General features: G+C 40.6%; 1 protein-coding gene across 13 annotated transcripts in view; it reads left to right on the forward strand.

The window, feature by feature from the left end:
- The window catches only part of LOC129721582 (uncharacterized), a 99,469-nt gene that overhangs the window by 66,321 nt on the left and 12,186 nt on the right, over positions 1 to 20,962 (forward strand). For 12 of the 13 annotated variants that reach the window (XM_055674328.1, XM_055674330.1, XM_055674318.1 and 9 more), the window contains one exon: positions 13,441 to 13,535. In XM_055674328.1, the coding sequence (XP_055530303.1) occupies positions 13,441 to 13,535 (95 nt within the window). The remainder of the gene's footprint in view (positions 1 to 13,440; positions 13,536 to 20,962) is intronic. The other variant, XM_055674331.1, reaches the window with a different exon arrangement.

The raw sequence follows: 20,962 nt of genomic DNA on the forward strand, positions 1-20,962 counted from the left end.
ATTATTGAACTTGAATCAGAGTTTGAATGTCACCTGTCGAGAATGGGTTTATCTTATACTCTTAATTTTTTTAGTAACAGCTAAAATTTTTACGTATCAGCAAAAAAAAATTATCCCTTTCTCCATACATCTTGAACGTCGTATAGTATACATAAAAAATTAATTTGGGGTACAATATGTGCAGTATGCCTCGTGTAGTTTAATATCTTTCCTATTTTTAAAAATATGAAAAAAAAAATCATATTGCTCTATCTTTATTTTAAACTCTAAAGCTTAAGAACATTTTTGTAAATTTTGTTAGAGCTTTGAGAAAGAAAGTTGGATAGATTTCAAGTGCGGCTTGTCACGCGCCATAAGCTTAACTTGAAACTCGATATGGTGTTTTGCATAAAATAGCATTGCCGAGTTACACCCGGTTCTCTTCAATTTTTATAAATACTCTTACACTACACACTTGAAAAAAATGCAAACTGCTTATTTTCTCGAGCAAAAGGTTTATAATCCCCATAATGTTCTTGACTATTTCATAGTCTATCCTCTAGTGGTGGGCACCATACCGCTAATTCGCTAATCGCTAATTAGTGACGCTAATACTCAGTTGGCGGTTTAGCGATTTCGCTAATTTTTCAGCTGATTAGCGAAACTGTTAGCGTCGCTAAAATTTCGGCCTTCGCAACGCTAATCGCTAATTCGCTAAATATTTTAGCGAAGCGAGAATAGAACTATTTAGAAAAACTGTGAATTGCTGATGGCGTACGTAAATTGCTTCGAAAGTTGAACTTTACTACGAAAGTTACTTTTGTTAGTTTTTTTACCCTAGAATGAAGTTCCAGTTATCGTACAAGCCACAGGAGCATTCTGAAGAACAAGCCCAAGGTCTAGATTGAATTTTCGGCACACCAAGAACTTTTGTAAATTGCAATGCGCTTGAAAATATGACAAATTTGGTTCTACTTTTTCGATTCAGATAATAATTGAATTTTTATGAAAACTTTCCTAAAAGTATCTATTTTTAATGCAAGATGGATAACTTTAGTTACTCCTTGTTATTACAAAGTCAAGCTTGAACACCGTTTCGTGAACCTCTCATTGTAAATAGCTCTAAGAAGTAATTGTTTTCATTTTTTAACCACAAAAGATCAAAGTGGTCCAAATCTTACAAAACACGAGCAATAAGTATAGCGATATGACTATTTACATATTAATAAGTTAGCGATTAGCGGTTAGCGAAAACTCCGCTAATGTGGGTTTAGCGTTTAGCGTTTAGCGGTTATCGAGCTAAATTTTCCGGTTAGCGGCTTAGCGATTAGCGTCGCTAAACGTTCAGTTAGCGGTGCCCACCACTGCTATCCTCAATGAATTACAACAGGTACTACCTTATTCCATAACTTGACAACCTAATTTTGACAGAACTTATTGGACATGTAACTATAAAGTAACGTTCATAATCAACTGATAGTGCTTTGGCTAACTTTCGATTTCATTGACATGCTTGATATCTTTAATACTATGTCTTTCTTACATCTTAAAACTGCCTTCCGCCCTTCATTACGTTTTTGGCGGTTTTTGTCGATGCTCCTGCATCAGAACCTATAGCCATGTGCTAATTTAACACGTGTGCCGAATATTAGCTAAGACGCAGTTAGCTTTGATTTCCTTGCGACTTTCTGCATACCAGGCGAGAGGAGGTGAGTGGAGGACTAAAAGCAAAGGTAACTTGTAGTCAGAACAGGAGTGTTTGCGTTGCTACACTAAAAAAAATAACAAACTTTAGTGTACCTCAGGTTCAGAGTTTGCTTGGGAAAAAGGCAACTTGAGTAACTTTCGTTTTTCGTGCGCGTGACTGAAAGACAAGCAAACTATATATATTCCGATGCTTCTTATTTATTCAAAAACAACAAAACATTTATGAAAATTGCACCAATTTTTTTCTGATTCGATCATTTTAGGGAAAAACTTTTTAGACTATTTTATAATTGAGTCCGACCTGTAGAACAAAAGTTATCACCAGTCTGGTGGACTCCGGTAGCGGAGCCAATCGAACCGGAGCCAGTCGAACATGATAGTTTAGAAAAGTTCAAATTTGAGGGAAGTATTGAGACCGCAGCGTGCTAAAAATTATCAAGATGATTTCAACTATTTCAATATTGATTCAAAGACTCTACATGAGACAGTAAATCACTCATAAAAATTTCTAGCACAAACTGGTGTTCTAGATAAAAAAAATAAAAGACGGCAAACAAGTCTTAAAAACATAGTTGAATTATATTTGAAGAATATTTTTAGCTCTCATGTGTTGTGCATAGATTAAATTAATTTATATTTGATTTCAGGTTATATTACATAGAAACAGTTTACATAAGATCAACAATTAGACGAAAATTTGATGTTCAACGTTTCAATAATTTAAACAAATACTGCAACACTGCCAACTATTATGATCAAATTATCCGGTTGCCAGATCGCATGATTTTTAAACAGACAGACTGTAAATATAGGGACTGTGATGACACCCCGTTCAGCATACAGATGCGAGGCCGAATGGACGCCCGACCGAATGGACGCAAGGTCGAAAGGATACAAGGCCGAGAGGAAGTGAGGTGGAATAACGTATTATCGTCATCATCATCACAGCCCTCTTTCAATAACATGTATTTCGCTTTAGAGTGTCATTTGAAAAGCAATACGCCTTCGGCCGACTTGCTGTTCGAGCGGCTGTTGTCCTTACTCGCTACCGCTCGTTCGAACTTAACTAAGGTAAAGACTCTGTTTGAGTAAACCTATTAAAACAGTAGATCAGTCGTTCGTGTGTGAGAGGCCGCCGCTGCCGACGACGGGTCGGTGACCGGGTCAGACTGTGGTAACCACGGCGCCTTAGCGCGATGTGATTTAAAAAAAAAATGTTATGCCCAACCTGAATTGTTTGGAAATATATTTACACTTGAACTAGATACACGGAGTAAGAAATATCTAAGTTTAATAGATAATTCATTGAATGACGCTTTTTGTTGATAATCGAACGTGCGACATATTTTTAATAGACATTCTGGTGCGAAATGGATGTTGAAAACCCGGGACACATAGTCACGATAATTGAATCTCATGCGATCCTACAACGTATTCGGTCTTGCGTCCATTCGGTCTCGCATCCGTTATGCCTTATGGCAGTATGCCTCGTACCCATTATGGCTCACATCCATTATGCCTTGCGTCTATATGCCTAGCATACTATGCCTAACATCCATATGCTTTGTGTCTCGTTTCCGAGGACTGTAATCTTAATGCGGTATATTTTTTCATGTGTAGACCATATTTTTCAGTCAGGTTATTTTTCGTACCACAACCACATACCGTAAAACGGGGTGAATATAAACAGTTCCCGATATATCTTGCAGTGTACAAAAAATACTGTAATGTCTAGAATGTTCTATAAAGTTTCAAAACATGGGGTTTGCCCCCCTTTATCAAGTGTCTAACTACCATTTTAATAAAATGAGCAATTCATTAATTTATTGTAAAAATAGTTGGAGGGTGGTATCCAAGACACGACCGCATAGTTGACGTAGGACTACAATAATTTCATATCTTTATTTTGAAGCTATGTTTGATTTGAGCTCGCTTTACTTTTGTAGTTTGCTTACTTTATTTTAACCAATTTAAGCTCAAGATCTTCCAAAAGGAAAGTATTTTGGTTCGGGTGGTAACATCAAGTATCTAGGTCGTCAGCCCAAATTCATCAAGCGACACTTCAAACGACTTGGAACTAAAACTAGTGCATTGGTGGCCATTTCTACTGTTAAGGTCGTCTTTGATCACTTAAAAAGTCAAAAAAGTCATGAAAAAAGAAACGTTCATTTTTGGCACGGTTCGATTTTGGCAACAGAAAAAATTCTGGCGTGTTGCCAGAATCGAATGGGTATTTGATTATTTCTTTGCAGCACTCTATCTTAAAAGAAAAAATATTCTCTTTAACATTCACAATGGTCCAGAAACCAAATTTAGGGGAAAATTTGTGTTAGAGAAAAACTTTTTTTTTACAAAGTTACTTAAAATTATTGGAGCTATAAAATTGTAGAACAAGGTTTTCTATCTACAAAAATAAAAAAGTTAGATACTTTTTTTTTTTATTCTCGCTTATTTTCCGTCGGTCTATTTCCGCCACTGTTGTGGCCAATTACCGACGCCCAGGGAGGCGACTCCACACCCAGGTCCCTAACTCACGACCCGTTTATTAACGGACCGGCGCCAACGGCTTTATTTCCTCATGCGATGGAAGGCGGGATCCCAGAGATTTTTCGCCTCAGAAAATCTCCCGGTGTCGGCTAGGATTGAATCTAGACCAGTTGGGTTGGTTGTGAGTGGATCACGCCACCCCACAACCATCGACACCTATGTCGGCGGTGGGATTCGAACCCAGGCGTCGAGCGTGGTTGGCGGAGACGTTACCAACCACACTAGGCCCCCGCAGTGAGTTAGATACTTGATAGCATTGAAATATTTGGTCACCCTGAAATATTGCTATAGAGCCTTAGACCCAAATTTCCCCCTAAATTTGGTTTCTGGACCACTGATGAATACCTTTCATTCTAATACAGTGAATTTTCTTTATTACACGAAAAAGCAACCTTCCATAAAATATTTAATTGAGTACGATTTAGTAGAAATTAAACTTCCTATATCTATTTGTCTTGTTGAAGTTGGCTCACTCACCGATCACAAAGCGGCAAAGATGTCACATAATTTTTTTTTCCTACAGTTACAAGCTCGCGGAAAAAATATCGATAACGCAGTACAGTTTTAATAGAAAATGAATATTGACATAGAATTTTATTTTTTGAACATGTTAATATTCAATTTAAACATTTTATCATTACACAGACTCAATCAGAATTTTTTTTTATCAGTTTCATAATACCAAAGAACAACGAATATGTTCGTTATCTTCGAATATAAACTGGGTTAGAGTGATGCACAACATTAGCCACAGCAATTAATGTTTGCATAGCGTTGTTTAATTACAAGTAAGGTTATGGGAAGTAACATTTTCTTGCAAATGCTAATTCAAAAAAATTTTCAATTGAAAAATACAAATACTAATGTCGGAACTCTAATATCAAGATGAAATGAATTTGGTTTTCCTCTATACCGCCACCGCGAGATGCAACTAGAATTGTCAAATTGGACTAAATTCATTTAGCTAGTAAAATATAATCATCAGTACAGCTCGTTTAACTGCCTATTTAAAGATCTGTACGGAGCATTTTGGTTCTCTTATTGTCTTTTAATACCCTACATTCTGTTATTTAAATGAATCTGTAAAAAGCAGAGTGTAGAGTTCGAAAAAAAACAACGCATTCGGTTGTCCCCGGCGCCGCAGCGTATTTTGCGGCACCCGAAAAATCATATTGAATTCTGATATTTACTGCTATACGAAACAAGAAGAAGAAGAAGACAACTCAAACGGCAATTCGATTGTGTTCCACGCCCCGCTGTGCTTCAACAAAAGCTGTGCGTCCGAAAAAGCTTCACCTTCAAGACATCGAAATAGTCTAGGCTCATGGAAGCTAACATTAGTTGACCTATTGGGACGGGGAGATTCTGTCAAATTTATTTTTGCCACTGCTATACAGGATATCTCAGCAGGCAGTTGGTGTTTATTCATGAAGTCTGTGCCAGGCGTGCTCGCATATGATTGGTACATTGTTGGTGAAAATTCGACCTTGTAACTTTTATCCAATTTTCATTGTTTAACAATGAAGTGATAATTAAAATTGAAGAATCACAAAATTGTCCATCATTTTATCAATCCAAAGACATATTGACTATTGGGATCCATCATGTGGTTACATCAGTATAACTGTTTGAAATCTTTCATTCCGACGTTGCATCATGGTTTTAGTTTTCGCGGAATGTATCTCGAATTAGTGCGGTTAGAATATTGCATGTTTATATTCACCCCGCAATGGGGCGAATGGAAACACTTATCAGTCGAATTCGTTTTCCTTGTTCCGATGAAAGATTTAAGTTTTATCTTGGAGAAAACAGAACAATTGAACCATGTTTGTTGATATGAGAGACAAAAAACGTTATAAAGTGTTAAAGTAGTAAAAATGTTCGGTTTTTTACTTCATGTTTATTATTTTATGAATGAATATAATCTTTGTGAGAGTGTTTATTAGAAACAAAAGGATTCGGGGTTTGGTCAAGCATTTTCACCGGCTCGGGATCTTCCTGTATTCCGTCTGGGACACGACATCCATGAACACTTTGTCTTAGTAGAACTGGAAACTTGGTCCGTTTCTCTCGGGTTGTTAATGTCTTTGTCGGTCCACGTCGAGCATCATGCAGCAAATAAATCAGACTTTTGCCACATTTTAGATTAGACTAGCTTTGTTGACTGCCTGATTGGGTTCTAAAGATAACATCTGAATGCTCACAAAGTAATTGATTTCATATTTCGTGACCGCTTGACAAAGGGACAGTTTTTTTCTGCGTAAAATCTGTTATTTCTGACCATAATAGGCTTAGAATGCACAAAGTATGTTTCAGGGATCATTTCACATAAAAAATATGATTGCATTTCACAAATCCACTTTATTTCGTGCAAAAAAATATTTGCTATGGCGTTGTTTCTATTCGCCCCGCAAATCTGCAAACCTGGAGCTCCCACGAAACACACATAAAAGGGTGATGAATACCTTAAGGTAATCCTTAAATTCACTGTACAAACTTGAAATGCTTAACTACCGACCCAGTACAGCACACGAACAAGTTGTAAGTGGAACAAAAGGGCTTTCACAGGCAAAGCTTTTTGGCACTCGGGAATGCTCAGAACTTGAGCGTCCATTTTGTAATTTTTTTAAGCAAACCGACAGTAGTGCTACTAATTCATGAATGGGTTTACAGGACTCGTTTACTATTAAACTATTCAACAAAAAATTCTTCGCATGGTTTTTAAATATTATCAAAGACTTATAATATTTTTTTTTTAAGAATTTGTTTATTTCTAAGTTAAAAGCTTTAACAGATAATATTTACATTTCAACAATCTAATTCAAACTCCAGTGAAGTTAGGTCAGGTTAGGTTAGGTTCATTAGTATTACAATGTATAAGAAAGCTTGAATATTTTGCAAACAATGTCAAAGTTTTAGTTTTTATTGTTTTTCGCAGGTTTCTCAACTGTGGTCTCAAGAGTTCTCCTATCTGAAGTCTGCGCCATCCGTTCAGCAGCATGTTCACCTTCCGTTGTAGTAAACTCCAGGCTGGTTCCACACGCTTGCATTCGCTCAGTTTGTGCTCCAATGTCTCAACAGCGTTATTGCAATATAAGCAATTTTCACCGTCGGCTCTGTTCATCCGAAACATCAGCTTTCGGTGTTCAAGTTTTCTATTGATCAATAGAAACAAGACACTCCTTTCGCTTGAATTAATGCCTCGTATATTTCTCCAAATCAGCCGCCAATCTGCTGTGGGGTAGTCATTGGACACCGTGGGTGAATCAGTCTGTTCAACGTAGTAATTATGAAGCGTTTCTACGGATATATTTTGTTGGACATGTGGAGGTAGTGTTCGGAAATTTGAAATTATTTTTAAACAAGGACAATCTATGGGTGGGGTAGGATTTGCTTGGGAAAGAAAGGACATATAGAAAGGGAGGGAGTTCATGTCATTCATATGCCGATTGATTAGAAGCGCTTTGCACTTGAGTGCCGGTAAATGTAGTTTCAAACCACCTGCCTCCTTGCTTCGCGCCAGCTGTTGCATTGGTTCACATGCCGTAATACCACGCCACAGAAACATTCTCATAGTCGAAGTCAGTTTTGCCGTATGGGCGGCAGTTGGAGTGAGAATCGATGCGAGATACCAGATCTTTGACGTTATGAACGTGTTGAGGAGTATAACTTTCTGGTATAAGTTGAGTGTACGGAGTGAGTGTAGATAAATCTGCCTGGAGAAACTCAATACGATCGCATCCCAGTTCAGTTTATTCATCTGCCGAATGGAGTTAGCGAAGGTCACTCCCATCACACCATCAACGAAATCGGCCGGAAAGTTTCCCGACAAAGCCTCGTTTATGACGAGGGTGAGCTCTCTCCATATCACATCGAAAGTTTTAAGATAGAACTCTCGAGGCAGGGAATCTCCACCGGGGGATTTATTTTGGCTGCTAGATTTGATGGCTGTGTAAATTTCAGCCGCTGTTATGTCGTGCATGCAGGACTCACTTACCGGATCGTTTTCTGGAATCATTCTCTCGCATTCGAATGTGTTCTCCGTATCTTCTTCCGTCTAACCCACAGCATACAGAGATTGGTAGAAGTGAAGCATGTGCCGTTCGATTTCGGTAGCGTCGTCGATGAGTTGGTTTTCTTCGTCGCGTAGCTGTGAAATATTTGTTTTTCTTCTGCGTCTGTCGCCCAGCTGGAACATTGATATTGGTTCTCCCGCTATAAATGATTCATTTAAGCGCATAAACGCCTGCGTGAAATTGCGCTGCAGAGTTAGCATTTTCGCTTTCACCCGGTTTATTGTACATAGCATTTCTGGGTTTTGGAAATAGCCATCGTACGCTTGCCGTAATTCTCTATATAAACGTTGATGTTTTTGATGAAAGTCATCAAAGGCCAGCTTCGATTTCCAACGGAAGAAAGATTTTAGTCTCGGTTTAGCGTACGATAGCCACCACTGTATCCATGAGGGATAGTTTCGTTTCTGACGAGTCCAGTATTGCCATTTAAACTGCAATTCGTTTATGTTTTCTGTTGTCAACAAATGGGGACGTAGGGACCAAAAACCGCGTCCTGGCTCATGGCCTGATTGAGGAAGGCAAATGCGTGCTGTTAACGCCTTATGATCCGTAAAACAACACACATGCGCATCGGTTGACCTTAACATACCTCGTAGTCCTGGGCTAACATAGATGCGGTCTAACCGAGATGATGAGTTGTGTGAAATGTAGGTGTAGCCAGGGGTAGTTGGGTGAAGTTGTTCCCAAACATCGAGAAGGTTTAGCTGCTGCACAGTTGCAGAAAGAGCGGGACTGTGGTTGCTTCCAGTAGCATCACATCGCCGCACAACACAGTTGAAATCACCTCCTATCAATGTGTGTTCTGTAGGATGACGAATATAGTAAGCGAGAGTACTATTGAAGAGACGCTCTCTCTCCGCTCGTAGGGCCGTACCAGATGGAGCGTAAACGTTGCAGATGGTTGTGTTTTGAAGCCGTATTGCGATTATTCGTCCGTCGAGACTCTTCTCAACGTTCGAGAAACGCAGGTGATCTTTCAGTGCTATTGCTGTTCCTCTACGGGAGTAATCTATATTACACACAACGTTGTACCCAGGCAGACTGATTTGATCATTTTCTACTTCCTGCAAAAGTGCAATGTCTATGCTCATTGTTTGTAGAAACGTCCTAAGCGCGTTTAGTTTTGTTGAGTTTGTGATGGTGTTTATATTTATCGATGCGATGTTATAGCTAACGAGATCCATTAAATATTATATAGTCTAAAGAGATCTATATATTATCAACTTCAATCTCCTCAACTTCTTCGTCGTCAGCGTTGTTTTGTCGCGATTTCTTGCCTGGCGGCCGACCAATTCGGCGCTTGCTGCTTCCTGAAGCTGATGAACAGTCTGTGTCATTTCCATCGGTTGAGGTAGTTTGTCGGGTAGTCATTCTGTTGGTAGTAGCTACCAATGCCGGAGGAGCCATGAGCGTCACGAGTTGATCGGAAATGTTCGTTTTCGCGAACTTCAGATCGATAGTGTTCGGTACAGAGAGCTTCGTGTGAGCTAAGGGCAGCTTCGGAGCTACCGGTGCAGGTTTAGCTATGCCTGGTCTTTGAAATAGCGGATTCGGTTTTGGTTTTTCATTTTTTCCTCCCTCTCCGGGCTTGGGACCGAAAGGTTTGGCGGCTGTGTTCTTCTGTGTAGTAACAGAGGGTTTCGTGGCGGATTTTTGTCCCGTTTGTTTTGCAACATGTCTTCTGCACCAGCAGCTTTTTATTCTGCACACACGAGATGCCGTTGTGAATAAATTCGCTGCAGTGGCGACATGTTTGCAACTGGCCGAAGTACGTCACACTTGTCGTTTGTCCATCAATCGTGATGTAGCTTTCAATATTGCGCTTTACCATCATGCGCACTATTTTGCTTCCCGTCGAAAGACCACCGATGCGATATTTACTGTCCCATACGTGATCGGTTACCGACAGAACCTCACCGTAGTCACTAAGAATTTCGGCAATTTGCTCGTTCGTTATGTCTTCGGACAAGTCCGATAACTTTACTTCTACCGCTCTGTCCTCCAGTGTAATCCGAAGCGTGTAGATTTTGCCATCTACTTCGGTTTCGTGCTTTTTGTCGTGTTCTGCTAGGATCTTCTGCGCCAGCTCCAGGTCAACGACCTTCACAAAAGCACATCCAAGTGTCTTACTTGGTTGAAGACGAAGCACCTGTTCGTACTGTAGACCCAACACGGTACCGACAAACTCGTGAAGCTCTTCAAAGGACGGCTTTTTCGGTACGTTCGCGTAGTCGATGCGAAACGTGTTTTCGCGTCGAACACTCATCGCGCAGATAAACGCGGCGAAAAATCACTCAAAACGGTACTTAAACGAAATGGCGTTGTTAAATAGCTTGCGTATGACTTCCAGAGAAAAAACACGTCTGCTTTCTTCGAAAGTTTAGCGCTAACTATTATCATATTTCAAGGTCGAAAGTTTTGTTTCTAATCGCCCTGCTGTTTTTTTTTTCACCCCGTTTTACGGTACACTATCTGCTTCAATGGACTTTCGCCATAAAGTTACATTTTTCTTCCTCTGGGCAGACGTGTAACAAATTTTTCAATCGTTTATTGCAAGAAAGAACGAAATCCGTTGAAAACACAGTCCCTACATCAAGCTGTTTTCACAACTGGCCCTAACAATATCGATGAAACAGCTACTTCACGTAGTCAATAACACTTCAATTTATATAAATATTACTATTTCATCTCTTTAAATTGAACGTTTTTTGCAGTATTGTGCTACAAAACAGATCACCACTTCTCACACTTGTGACGCGTAGTATTGTCATGGTAACCAAACAAAACTGCATAGCAGAACATCAGCTTTAGAAACAATACCACGGAAAGGGAGGAAATTGATTACCTTAACTTCGCAATAGAAAATATTAATCAAAAGATGCTGATTTTTCAATACTCCATAACGTTTGTGCAGAAAAAATTTAATTTCCGAGAAAAAGTCCTTCTTTAAATGTTATGAATAATGAGAAATAAATCTTGGAGTACTATCGTACAGTTGAGGAAATCAAAGTGGGAGGCAATAAACTTGTGTTTGTATTTCAACTATCTGTAAATAATTTTCAACGCAAGTAGGTCGCGAGAGCGCAGATATTGACGTATATACTGATTTTTCAAACAAACAATCAATTGATGATTTGTGGCAATTACTGCAGAGCTAAATTTTCCTTTGCCAGAGAATAATTCACATAGCACAATGAACATCTAAAGCAGTATCATCATAAGTCCTTTTTGGCAATTTCAATTCAATATTCAGATTATTCTCAATTTCGAGTTATACTTCTTTCTCAATTAGCCTTATGGTAATTAAATACGATGCTAATTTACCAGTTTGCCTCGAGATACGATGCTGATTTAACAGGCCAGCCGTTTCGTATGCTCGAATTGCCTCTTAATAGAGACTGTTGGTGCTAGCTAGATCGCAGCGCGAGGGTTTAAAGCGTTTTCACGAAACAATTTAAATGATTAAAAATCACAGGAAAATTGGAACTATTACCTACCTACTTTTGCAATTCTCCTTTTAGGCAAAATTTCTGCTGCGCTTGTACATTGAAATTTTCACAGTCAATTCGTCTGATTTCGTGGAATTCATCAAACTGTTGCTTTTAACGGACTGTATGTGTTCGTTATCTGCAGGCATAGGACCTTTCAGAAATTTGAATTATTAAGCTTGGAGTTTAAAAAAAGGCAAAATACATACAGCGCCTCCACCGAATTTGTACTAATGGAGACGCGCGGTTATTGATGATTACAGTATTTCTTGTGACGCAAACGTCGCCCAAGTTACTGCATATTTAATGGCAAACACTTGTTTATGAAGAGCATCAAGCTACGTACCAACCGGTTGATCCTGCCATGCTTCACTTCCAACTCGCACCCAATAGTGTTTGAAGCATAACAAAAAATATAACTGGATCCCATTGTACTTCTGAAAACACCTCCAGGTGTTTACCCGAGCGAATTGCAGCTTACTGACTGCAAGTAATATTATAATACCGGTGCCAACGATAGCGTCCTTTTTTTCTCATTGAGCGCAGAGATTGCATCCACACTGCTGGATGATAAATGATCAAATAGCGCAAAGCTGTCACCACGCTTGAGTTTATGGAGCGAAAATAAGCGGGAACAATGCAACAGCAACAGTAGCAGCTGCTGCAGCTGTGTTACATCGAAAGGACAAAAAAAATGTCCCCCATGTCAGTACCGTGTAAGCCACCAAAAAAATAAAACGGAGACGAATTCATGTGTGAGACGTTTATGTCCTCCACCACAGGGTAAAATCAAGTTACTTGACATTCTGATATGCGTGGATGGGGCACCAATCCAAGCCAAATGATCCTTTTCCAATCATTGCTCTCTTTGCTATCATGTTCTTCCCAACAAGCTCAAATTCAATCAAAACAAACCAATAAAATGATCGTATATCATACTGAGTAATCCTAAAGAGCGTCATAAATTCTATACCTTCGGTACCGGAACGCAGTCCTAGTTCAACATGTATCGTTTTCCCTCATTATTGCCATCTAGTGTGGAGGTGAAACACGAATCCTGGGGGAAATCTGTTTGTTCAATAAATCAGTTACGGATTTTTTCCACCACCTCTGTTTCACTGAAGCGTAACGACCGAAAGTCAATATGCGGAAACACATTCAACTTATTGCGTGGCACAACAGTCAAACATGTTGAAAGTACCGTCGCGCGGTACTACGCCAGAGGAGGAGATTACGTGTTGACTTCATCTGATGATGCTAGTCACTGTGTAACGGCTCTTGTTTACCGTGTGTCACGTTTTCCCATGTGCTCCTCCGTCACTCGTGAATGTATCAATTTCCTGTATCTCAATCAACTGAAAAATGAAATACAGTTCAAATGTAAGAGCTCATGTTCATCGATTCAAAATATTCTTCTCATTTTTCTGGCGATAAAAACTACAAAAAATCACCTCGTACAAGGGCTTCGTCATGCTTTGACTTAGATTCTGTCTGCATTCAAGATCCAAAAGCTATTTTGGACCACCTTTCGCGGTTACCCGAAAACCACAGAGCTATTAAAAACTGTCGGTTGCTGATGCTACTATTAAAGCTGAATAGTTTTTCCATTACAATTTCAACCGCATTCTATTTTCTCCCAACATGCTGCCACGCTGCTTGTCGCTGTTCCCGCCGCAGTGGTCAACGGAATCGGAGTGGACATCATGGTGCACGGTTTCACTGCAGGTGTCTATATCATGTAAGTAAATTGAATGCATTCTAGGTTAACCGATAGCCATTAAAACATGTTCAAACACGACAGTCCACAAAATAGATGCGCTTTGTTTAAGTTTCAAACATCTGTTGGCACGTAAACATCAAAGAAACACGGATGCGTTCGGTTCCAGTCATTTTCACGCTTAGCGTGTCCCGGTTACCCTACTGGTAGCGGTGATAAACACAAAAGCTGCACACTCGACCCGAAAGCAGATGAGAAATTGCTCCGGAAATCGTTTCCGCACCATTACTTTCGATTAATATACCGTTTACTCCGTTCAAGCCGTAGTGCAGTCACCGTGTCACAGGTTAAGTTTTGTCGCGCTGAAAGGTTTAATTTCCGTAATTTTTTAATTATGTACTGTCGTTCTACACATATTTTATGTTAAAGCTCGACACCGAGCACGAGCAGAGAGCCGAATGAACAAGAGAAATAGCCAGGATAACGCACAATATCGGTAGAACTAGCTTAAAATGGAAACGTTATAATACTATGATCTTTGCCAGCGGTTCAAAAATAATGGAGTTTAATTTAACTTTTCCTTCCCTTTAAAACTACGCCACTGAAATACAGAAAAATCAATGCCACAAAAATATAACTCGTATACGAGAACCCACAGTTTTTTGTCAGTGTTGACCTTTCGATTTACTTTTTTCTTGTTTTGACCGTCTTCAGAAAAAAGGTAGATCTAAATGTCAACAACTTACTTACTTACTTAGATGGCCGTACGTCCTAAGACATGGCCTGCATAACGTGGTTCCGCCAATTCACTCGGTCCATGGCTGCCTGCCTCCAGTTCCGCGGGCACCCGGTACTTTGCAGATCGTGCTCCATCTGGTCCACCCATCTCGCTCGTTGCGCCCCTCGCCTTCTCGTTCCCGCCGGATTTGAAGCGAACACCAATTTTGCAGGGTAGCTATCCGGCATTCTAGCTACATGCTCTGCCCAGCGTATCCTTCCAGCTTTAGCCACTTTCTGAATACTGGGTTCACCGTAGAGGCGCGCAAGCTCGTGGTTCATTCACGCCTCCACACTCCGTTCTCCTGCACACCGCCAAAGATGGTTCTTAGCACCCGACGTTCAAAAACTCCGAGTGCTCGCAAGTCCTCCTCGAGCATTGTCCACGTCTCATGCCCGTAGAGAACGACCGGTCTTATTAGCGTTTTGTACAGGATACACTTGGTGCGAAGGCTCAGATTATGCGACCGTAGTTTTTTATGGAGCCCATAGTAGGCACGACTTCCACTGATAATACGTCTCCTTATCTCCCGGCTGGTATCGTTATTCTCAGTTACCAGAGAGCCGAGGTACACAAACTCGTCGACCACCTCGAACTCATCCCCGTCGATTGTTACCGTAAGATGGTGTGTAGGGACTCTAAACTCACGGCACTTTTGGAGGATCTGCCGCAGTGTAAAGATTTGGTCAGTCGTAGACCGTCCTTCCATGAAGCCGGCCTGATAGCTTCCTACAAACCTGCTGGCTAATGGTGACAGGCGTTGGAAGATGACCTGGGAAAACACTTTGTAGGCGGCATTCAGGACTGTGATCGCTCGATAGTTCTCGCAGTCTAGTTTGTCGCCCTTTTTGTATATGGGGCAGATAACCCCTTCTTTCCACTCCTCCGGTAGCTGTTCTGTTTCCCAGATCTCGACGATCAGCCGATGCAGCGAGCTAGCCAGTTTGTCGGGGCCCATCTTAATAAGCTCAGCTCCGATGCCGTCGTTTCTGGCCGCTTTGTTGGTCTTGAGCTGCCGGATCGCATCCTTAACTTCGCTTATTGTTGGGGGTGGCACATCTTCGTCGTTCGTTGCACCGACCAGGTCTTCTCTGCTCCTGTTGTGGTCTCCTGCTTGCACGCCATTCAGGTGTTCATCGTAGTGCTGCTTCCACCTTTCGATCACCTCACGATCATCCGTCAAAATGTCTCCATTCTTATCCCTACACATTTCGGCTCGTGGGACAAAGCCTCTGCGGGATCCGTTGAGTTTTTGGTAGAACTCTCGTATTTCGTGTGTGCGGTGCAGCTGCTCGAGTTCTTCGCTTTCCTCCTGTTCCTGACAACGCTTTTTTTCCTTGAAGAGTTGGACTTGCTGCCTCCGTTTCAGTCTATATCGCTCCACATTCTGACGGGTGGCTCTACGCAGCATTGTTGCCCGCGCTGCGTTCTTCTCGTCCAAAATCTGCCGACATTCTTCGTCAAACCACTCGTTACGTCGATTCGGTTGCACGTGTCCCAGGACTTCCTCCGCAGCACTGCTGATAGCTGTTTTCACGGCATTCCAGCGATCCCCTAGAGGGGCTTCTTCAAGCTCTCCCTCTTCTGGCAGTGCAGCTTCGAGCGATGACGCGTACTGTGTTGCGATGTCGTGTTGCTTCAGTCGCGCGAGATTATACCGTGGCGGGCGACGGTACCGCATGTTATTCACAACGGATAGTTTTTGGCGTATCTTAACCATCACTAGGTAGTGATCCGAATCGCTGTTAGCGCCTCGATGTGATCTGACATCGATAATGTCCGAGAAGTGCCGACCATCTATCAAAACGTGGTCGATTTGTGTTTCTGTTCCATTCGGTGATCTCCAGGTGAGTCTATGGTGAAGGCTATGCTGGAAGAAGGTGCTACGTATGGCCATGTTCTTGGAGGTGGCAAAGTCGATTAGTCTGAGGCCATTTTCATTCGTCAGCTGGTGTGCACTGAATCGTCCAATCACCGGTCTGTACTCCTCCTCCTGGCCAACCTGAGCGTTGTAATCCCCGATGATGATCTTGACATCATGTTTTGGGCAGCGGTCATATTCACTCTCCAACTGCGCGTAAAATTCGTCCTTGTCGTTATCGGTACTTCCGAGGTGTGGGCTATGCACGTTGATAATACTAATGTTGAAGAAACGGCCTTTGATCCTCAACCTGCACATTCTAGGGCTGATTGGCCACCAGCCGATCACCCGCTTCTGCATCTCTCCCATCACTATAAAAGCTGTTCCCAGCTCATGTGTGCTTCCACAACTCTGGTAGATGGTGTGACCATCCCTGTACGTACGCACCATCGTCCCCTTCCAGCATACCTCCTGCAGCACTACGATGTTGAACTTGCGGGTCTTCAATTCCTCGGAAAGCACGCGGGTACTTCCTAGGAAGTTGAGAGATCGGCAGTTCCATGTTCCGAGAATCCAATCATTAGTCCGTTTTCGTTGCCTAGGTCCTAGCCGATTGTTCCGGTCCGTACTTAACGTTATTGCGTTCGTTGCTATTGTTTTTTAATGGTGCGGGCTTGCAAGGCCAGCGACCAACACCCCTATGTCGCAGGAGGGCCATCGTAGTGCCATTGTTTAGAGTCCCGGGCACTACCAGGACTTGGGAGGGACACTGCGTTACTTAGAACGCTTCTGTGGGTGTCGATCCCAGGAAACTCCCTTCCGAGGAAGGAAGCCCCGCCCGCTGTCAGCATGCGACCAGCAGTCCCACCAGGGTTGGTTACCCGATCTTCCACTGGTTACTCGCACATCAGTTGGTACCACGAGAAGGTAGGGGTACGGTAGCTGGAAGGCTGAGGTTCACTAGTGGGAACTGTTATGCGCCTTTGGTCCAGTCATTAACCAACCAAATGTCAACAAATTATAGGTATTAAAAAGTGAATAAAAGTTCACCGAAAGTCTTTTCAATTTCGTCAAAATAATTCCCGAGTTGATTAGAGTTCGAGAATATATAAATAGTTGAACCTACGGTTCCCAAATAGCTACAATGATCCAGTTAGGTGTGTGTTCGGGAATTAATAAAAAACAGCTGTTGCTTGATCCTCTTTTCTTCCTTCACGCCAATGGAATAAATAATTTTAGAGTCAGAACGGTTTGCAAAGTTGCAGGTAATGATTTTGTCCATAAAAAACAAATAAAAAATATTTTGACAATTTTAACATTTTTCTTCAACTAATCAACTATCAAATATTGATTCTGGAAGGACAAACTTACTGTCTACAACTTTACCTAAGACATTATACCAGTCAGACAAACCGTTCTGGCTGTTATTTTTTTTTTTTTTTGTATCTCTTTTGGTATATTTTAATTTTTTTCCTTATTGCTTCATGATCAAACAACCATTTATGTTAGAAAACCTTTTCGGTTTGATAACAAATCTTTTCAGCTGTTTGTTGTAGGTTTAATAACCTAAAATTACCGAGATTACAACATTGTAACCAATCTGTAATTCTATCTGCAAAGATAAGAAAGTTAGATTCTTTGATTTCATTGCAACTTTCGGTCACCCTAATTGGTGATATCATAAAAATAAGCGCTTTATAAAATGTAACAACTTTGTTACAGAAAATTTTTCTTTCTTATTTTTAATGACTATAATGCAAGTCAAGCTGTTTTTATTTCTATTTCAAGCAGTAAATGTGAAGCTAACGATTGAAAAATGTACTAACTGGGGAAATAGTTAATTAGAAATTTACGAAAAAAAAAATAGTCCAGCAGGTGGGACTCGAACCCACAACTTTTAATCTCCGGTCAGATGCGTTTCCGATTACACCACCGCAAGACGTAAAATTTTTCTCTAGAATATTTCTACTGAGCTCTAGAGTCAAATTTTCCCCTAAACTCGTTATCTGTTAATGGTGAGCCTGGTGTCTCCATCGCTTAATCAGTGGGAGGGGGCGCACGGTTAATTTTCGAAGAAAAGAGGGTGGGAACTTTTAACTCACTTCAAGCTAAACCAGGGCTACCAAAATGCACACGAACAGCTAATCAGGTATTCTCTCTGTTTTACAGAGTTCTAGTGCCAAACCTGCGTTGACAAGTGTTTGAAGCTTTTTCAAATAGGACAATGGTCAAACTGATTGTGGAAGTTCAAAAATTTAATTTTCTCCTCAAACTCTGAGTTTCGCGTTTCTCTTACTCGATCATGAGAAGAATGAGACGAAAAAGTAAAATAAGAAGAATGAGGGAAAGAATAAGCGAAATAATATAAAGAATAATAAGATGAAAAAAATAGGAGGGTGGTATCCAAGACACGACCGAATAGTTGACGTAGAACTACAATAGTTTTATATTTTCTTCTGAGGCTCTGTTTGATTCGAGCTCGTTTAACTTTTGGCACGGTTAAATTTTGGCACACATGTGCCAGAAACGAGCGATTATGATTAATCACATTTGTCTAATTTTCTTTATTTTTTAACCAATTTAAGCTCAACATCCTCCGAAAGAAAGGTAATTTGGTTCTTTATGTTGCCGAAGTGTAGGGAATCGTTAAAACGCTCCCTGAGAAATGACTGGAACATGTTCCGGTAACATAATGATCATGATCATGCCTCTAATTACTAGATATCAGTATCTAGGTCGTCAATCAAATTTCATCAAGCGAGACCTCAAACGACTTGGAACTAAAACTAGTTTATTGGTAGCCATATCTACTGTTAATGTCGCCTTTGGCCGTTTCAAAAGTAAAAAAATCATGAAAAGAGAACCGTTCATTTTCGCATGGTACGATTCTGGCAACAGAAAAAATTTTGGGGTGTTTCCAAAATCGAATAGGATCTGTATTTTTATTATTAATTTGTAGCCTTCTATTCAGGTAAATTTAAACAGTTTATCAGTAAACAGAATCAGAAAAAAATGAATCAGTTTCAAGATACCAAAAAAACAACGAAGATGCCATATTTGAAAGTCATATGTGATGAAGATGTTAATGTAAAAAAACTTTTTATTGAAAAATATAAATATGAATGTGGAAACTCTATTATCAAGATGAAATGAATTTGTGTGTGTTCCAGAAATGAATTTGTGTGTGTTCCAGATCGCAAAACGACACCTACGCGTCGACCTCGACAGCAGCTATGTAGTCTTTTGGCTTGGCTGCACACAAATGAATATCGAGTTCTTCTGCACTAACAGATGACGAGTGACCACCCGCATAGTAAATAACCATTAAACGTGCCCATCAACTAGTTCGGGATATAGTCCCGACTGTATGGGGTATCGTTACACCATATGGATTATCATCCGTTTATGATTATTGATTATGCGGGCAGCGCTCTATTCAAACATTGCTCGGTGCAGTACTGTTGCCTGTGCCAGCATGTTTCCCATCAAGACATCAGTTTTAATAACATTCTAAGAGCAGAACGTAAACCTGTCTGATAGTGGAGGTGGCTATGAAGTTTCCGAAAAAGCTTCACCTTCAAGACATCAAAATAGTCTAGGCTCATATAAGCAAACGTTAGTTGACCTATGGGGACGGGGAGATTCTGTCAATTTTTTTTGCCACTGTTATACAGGATATCACAGCACTCAGTTGGTGTCTACTCATGAATTCTGTGCAAAGCGTGCTTGCATGTGATTGGTACATTGTTCGTGAAAATTCGACCTTGGAACTTTTATGAAATTTTCACTATTTAACAATGAAGTGATAACGATAACTGAAAAATCACAAAATTGTCCATCATTTTATCAATCCATCCATCATCCAACGGTATATTAATTATTGTGATCCATCCTGTGGTTACATCAGTTTTACCGTTTGAAATCTTTCATTTCAACGTCACACCTTGGTTTTAGTTTCCGCAGAATGTATCCTGATATAGTGCGGTGCACCAGATCGTGCATCTTTCTTCACCGCGCACATCCACCGAGTGCAAGGCCTACCACGGAATCGACGACCTCTTCCTGATTCTTCTACACTGAATATAGTTTTGGCGGCTGTCTTGTAGGGCATTCTGGCTACATGTCCAGCCCACTGAAGGTTGTCACGTTGTAGCCTTTAAAACTACAAATAGATGATGGTGCTTATTATGGGAGTCACTTCACGGGGAAATCAGAGTGAAGTTAATGAAGTCAAATTACGGGACTCACGTAAGTGAGAAAAACGTCGCAAGGTGACATCTGCCGTGAAATCTGGGTTATTATGAGTGTCAGGTTATTATGAGTGAAGTGGAAACGGAAAAAGCGACGTTTCGCGTGGAATTATTTCACGACCAGTTGTGATGATGATTTCACGAAGATAGGAAAGTTTAAAAATCGATTGATTTGTGATCTAGCGGTAATATATATGGGATTTATTTTCCAGTAACAAGGCGAATCTTTTTTTTTTCTTGAAAAAAATCGGCTCTCTGGAACTTTCAAATTTTCGAGCTGCGGCCAATGGAACGTAAGAGAAAAATTGACTTTCGAATTTCGTTTAGCGGTAGGGCTTAAAAGTTTCCTCTTGTAGAAAAATCACAAGAAGGTTGTATGCAAAGCCACGACCGCAAGGTTGAAGTAGAATACTTTTACAAGAAAGATAACCTGGCTGCTTGCGTGTCAGTCATTTTTTCTAGTAAATAAATGTTGACCGTTCATTGGCAGTATTGTGATCTCTTTTTGTCTGATATTTTGAATGAAGTTCATTGGATATTTTTAAATTTTGTGCAAATG

Source organism: Wyeomyia smithii, chromosome 2 (genome assembly GCF_029784165.1).
Source record: "Wyeomyia smithii strain HCP4-BCI-WySm-NY-G18 chromosome 2, ASM2978416v1, whole genome shotgun sequence".
NCBI classification, from domain to species: domain Eukaryota; kingdom Metazoa; phylum Arthropoda; class Insecta; order Diptera; family Culicidae; genus Wyeomyia; species Wyeomyia smithii.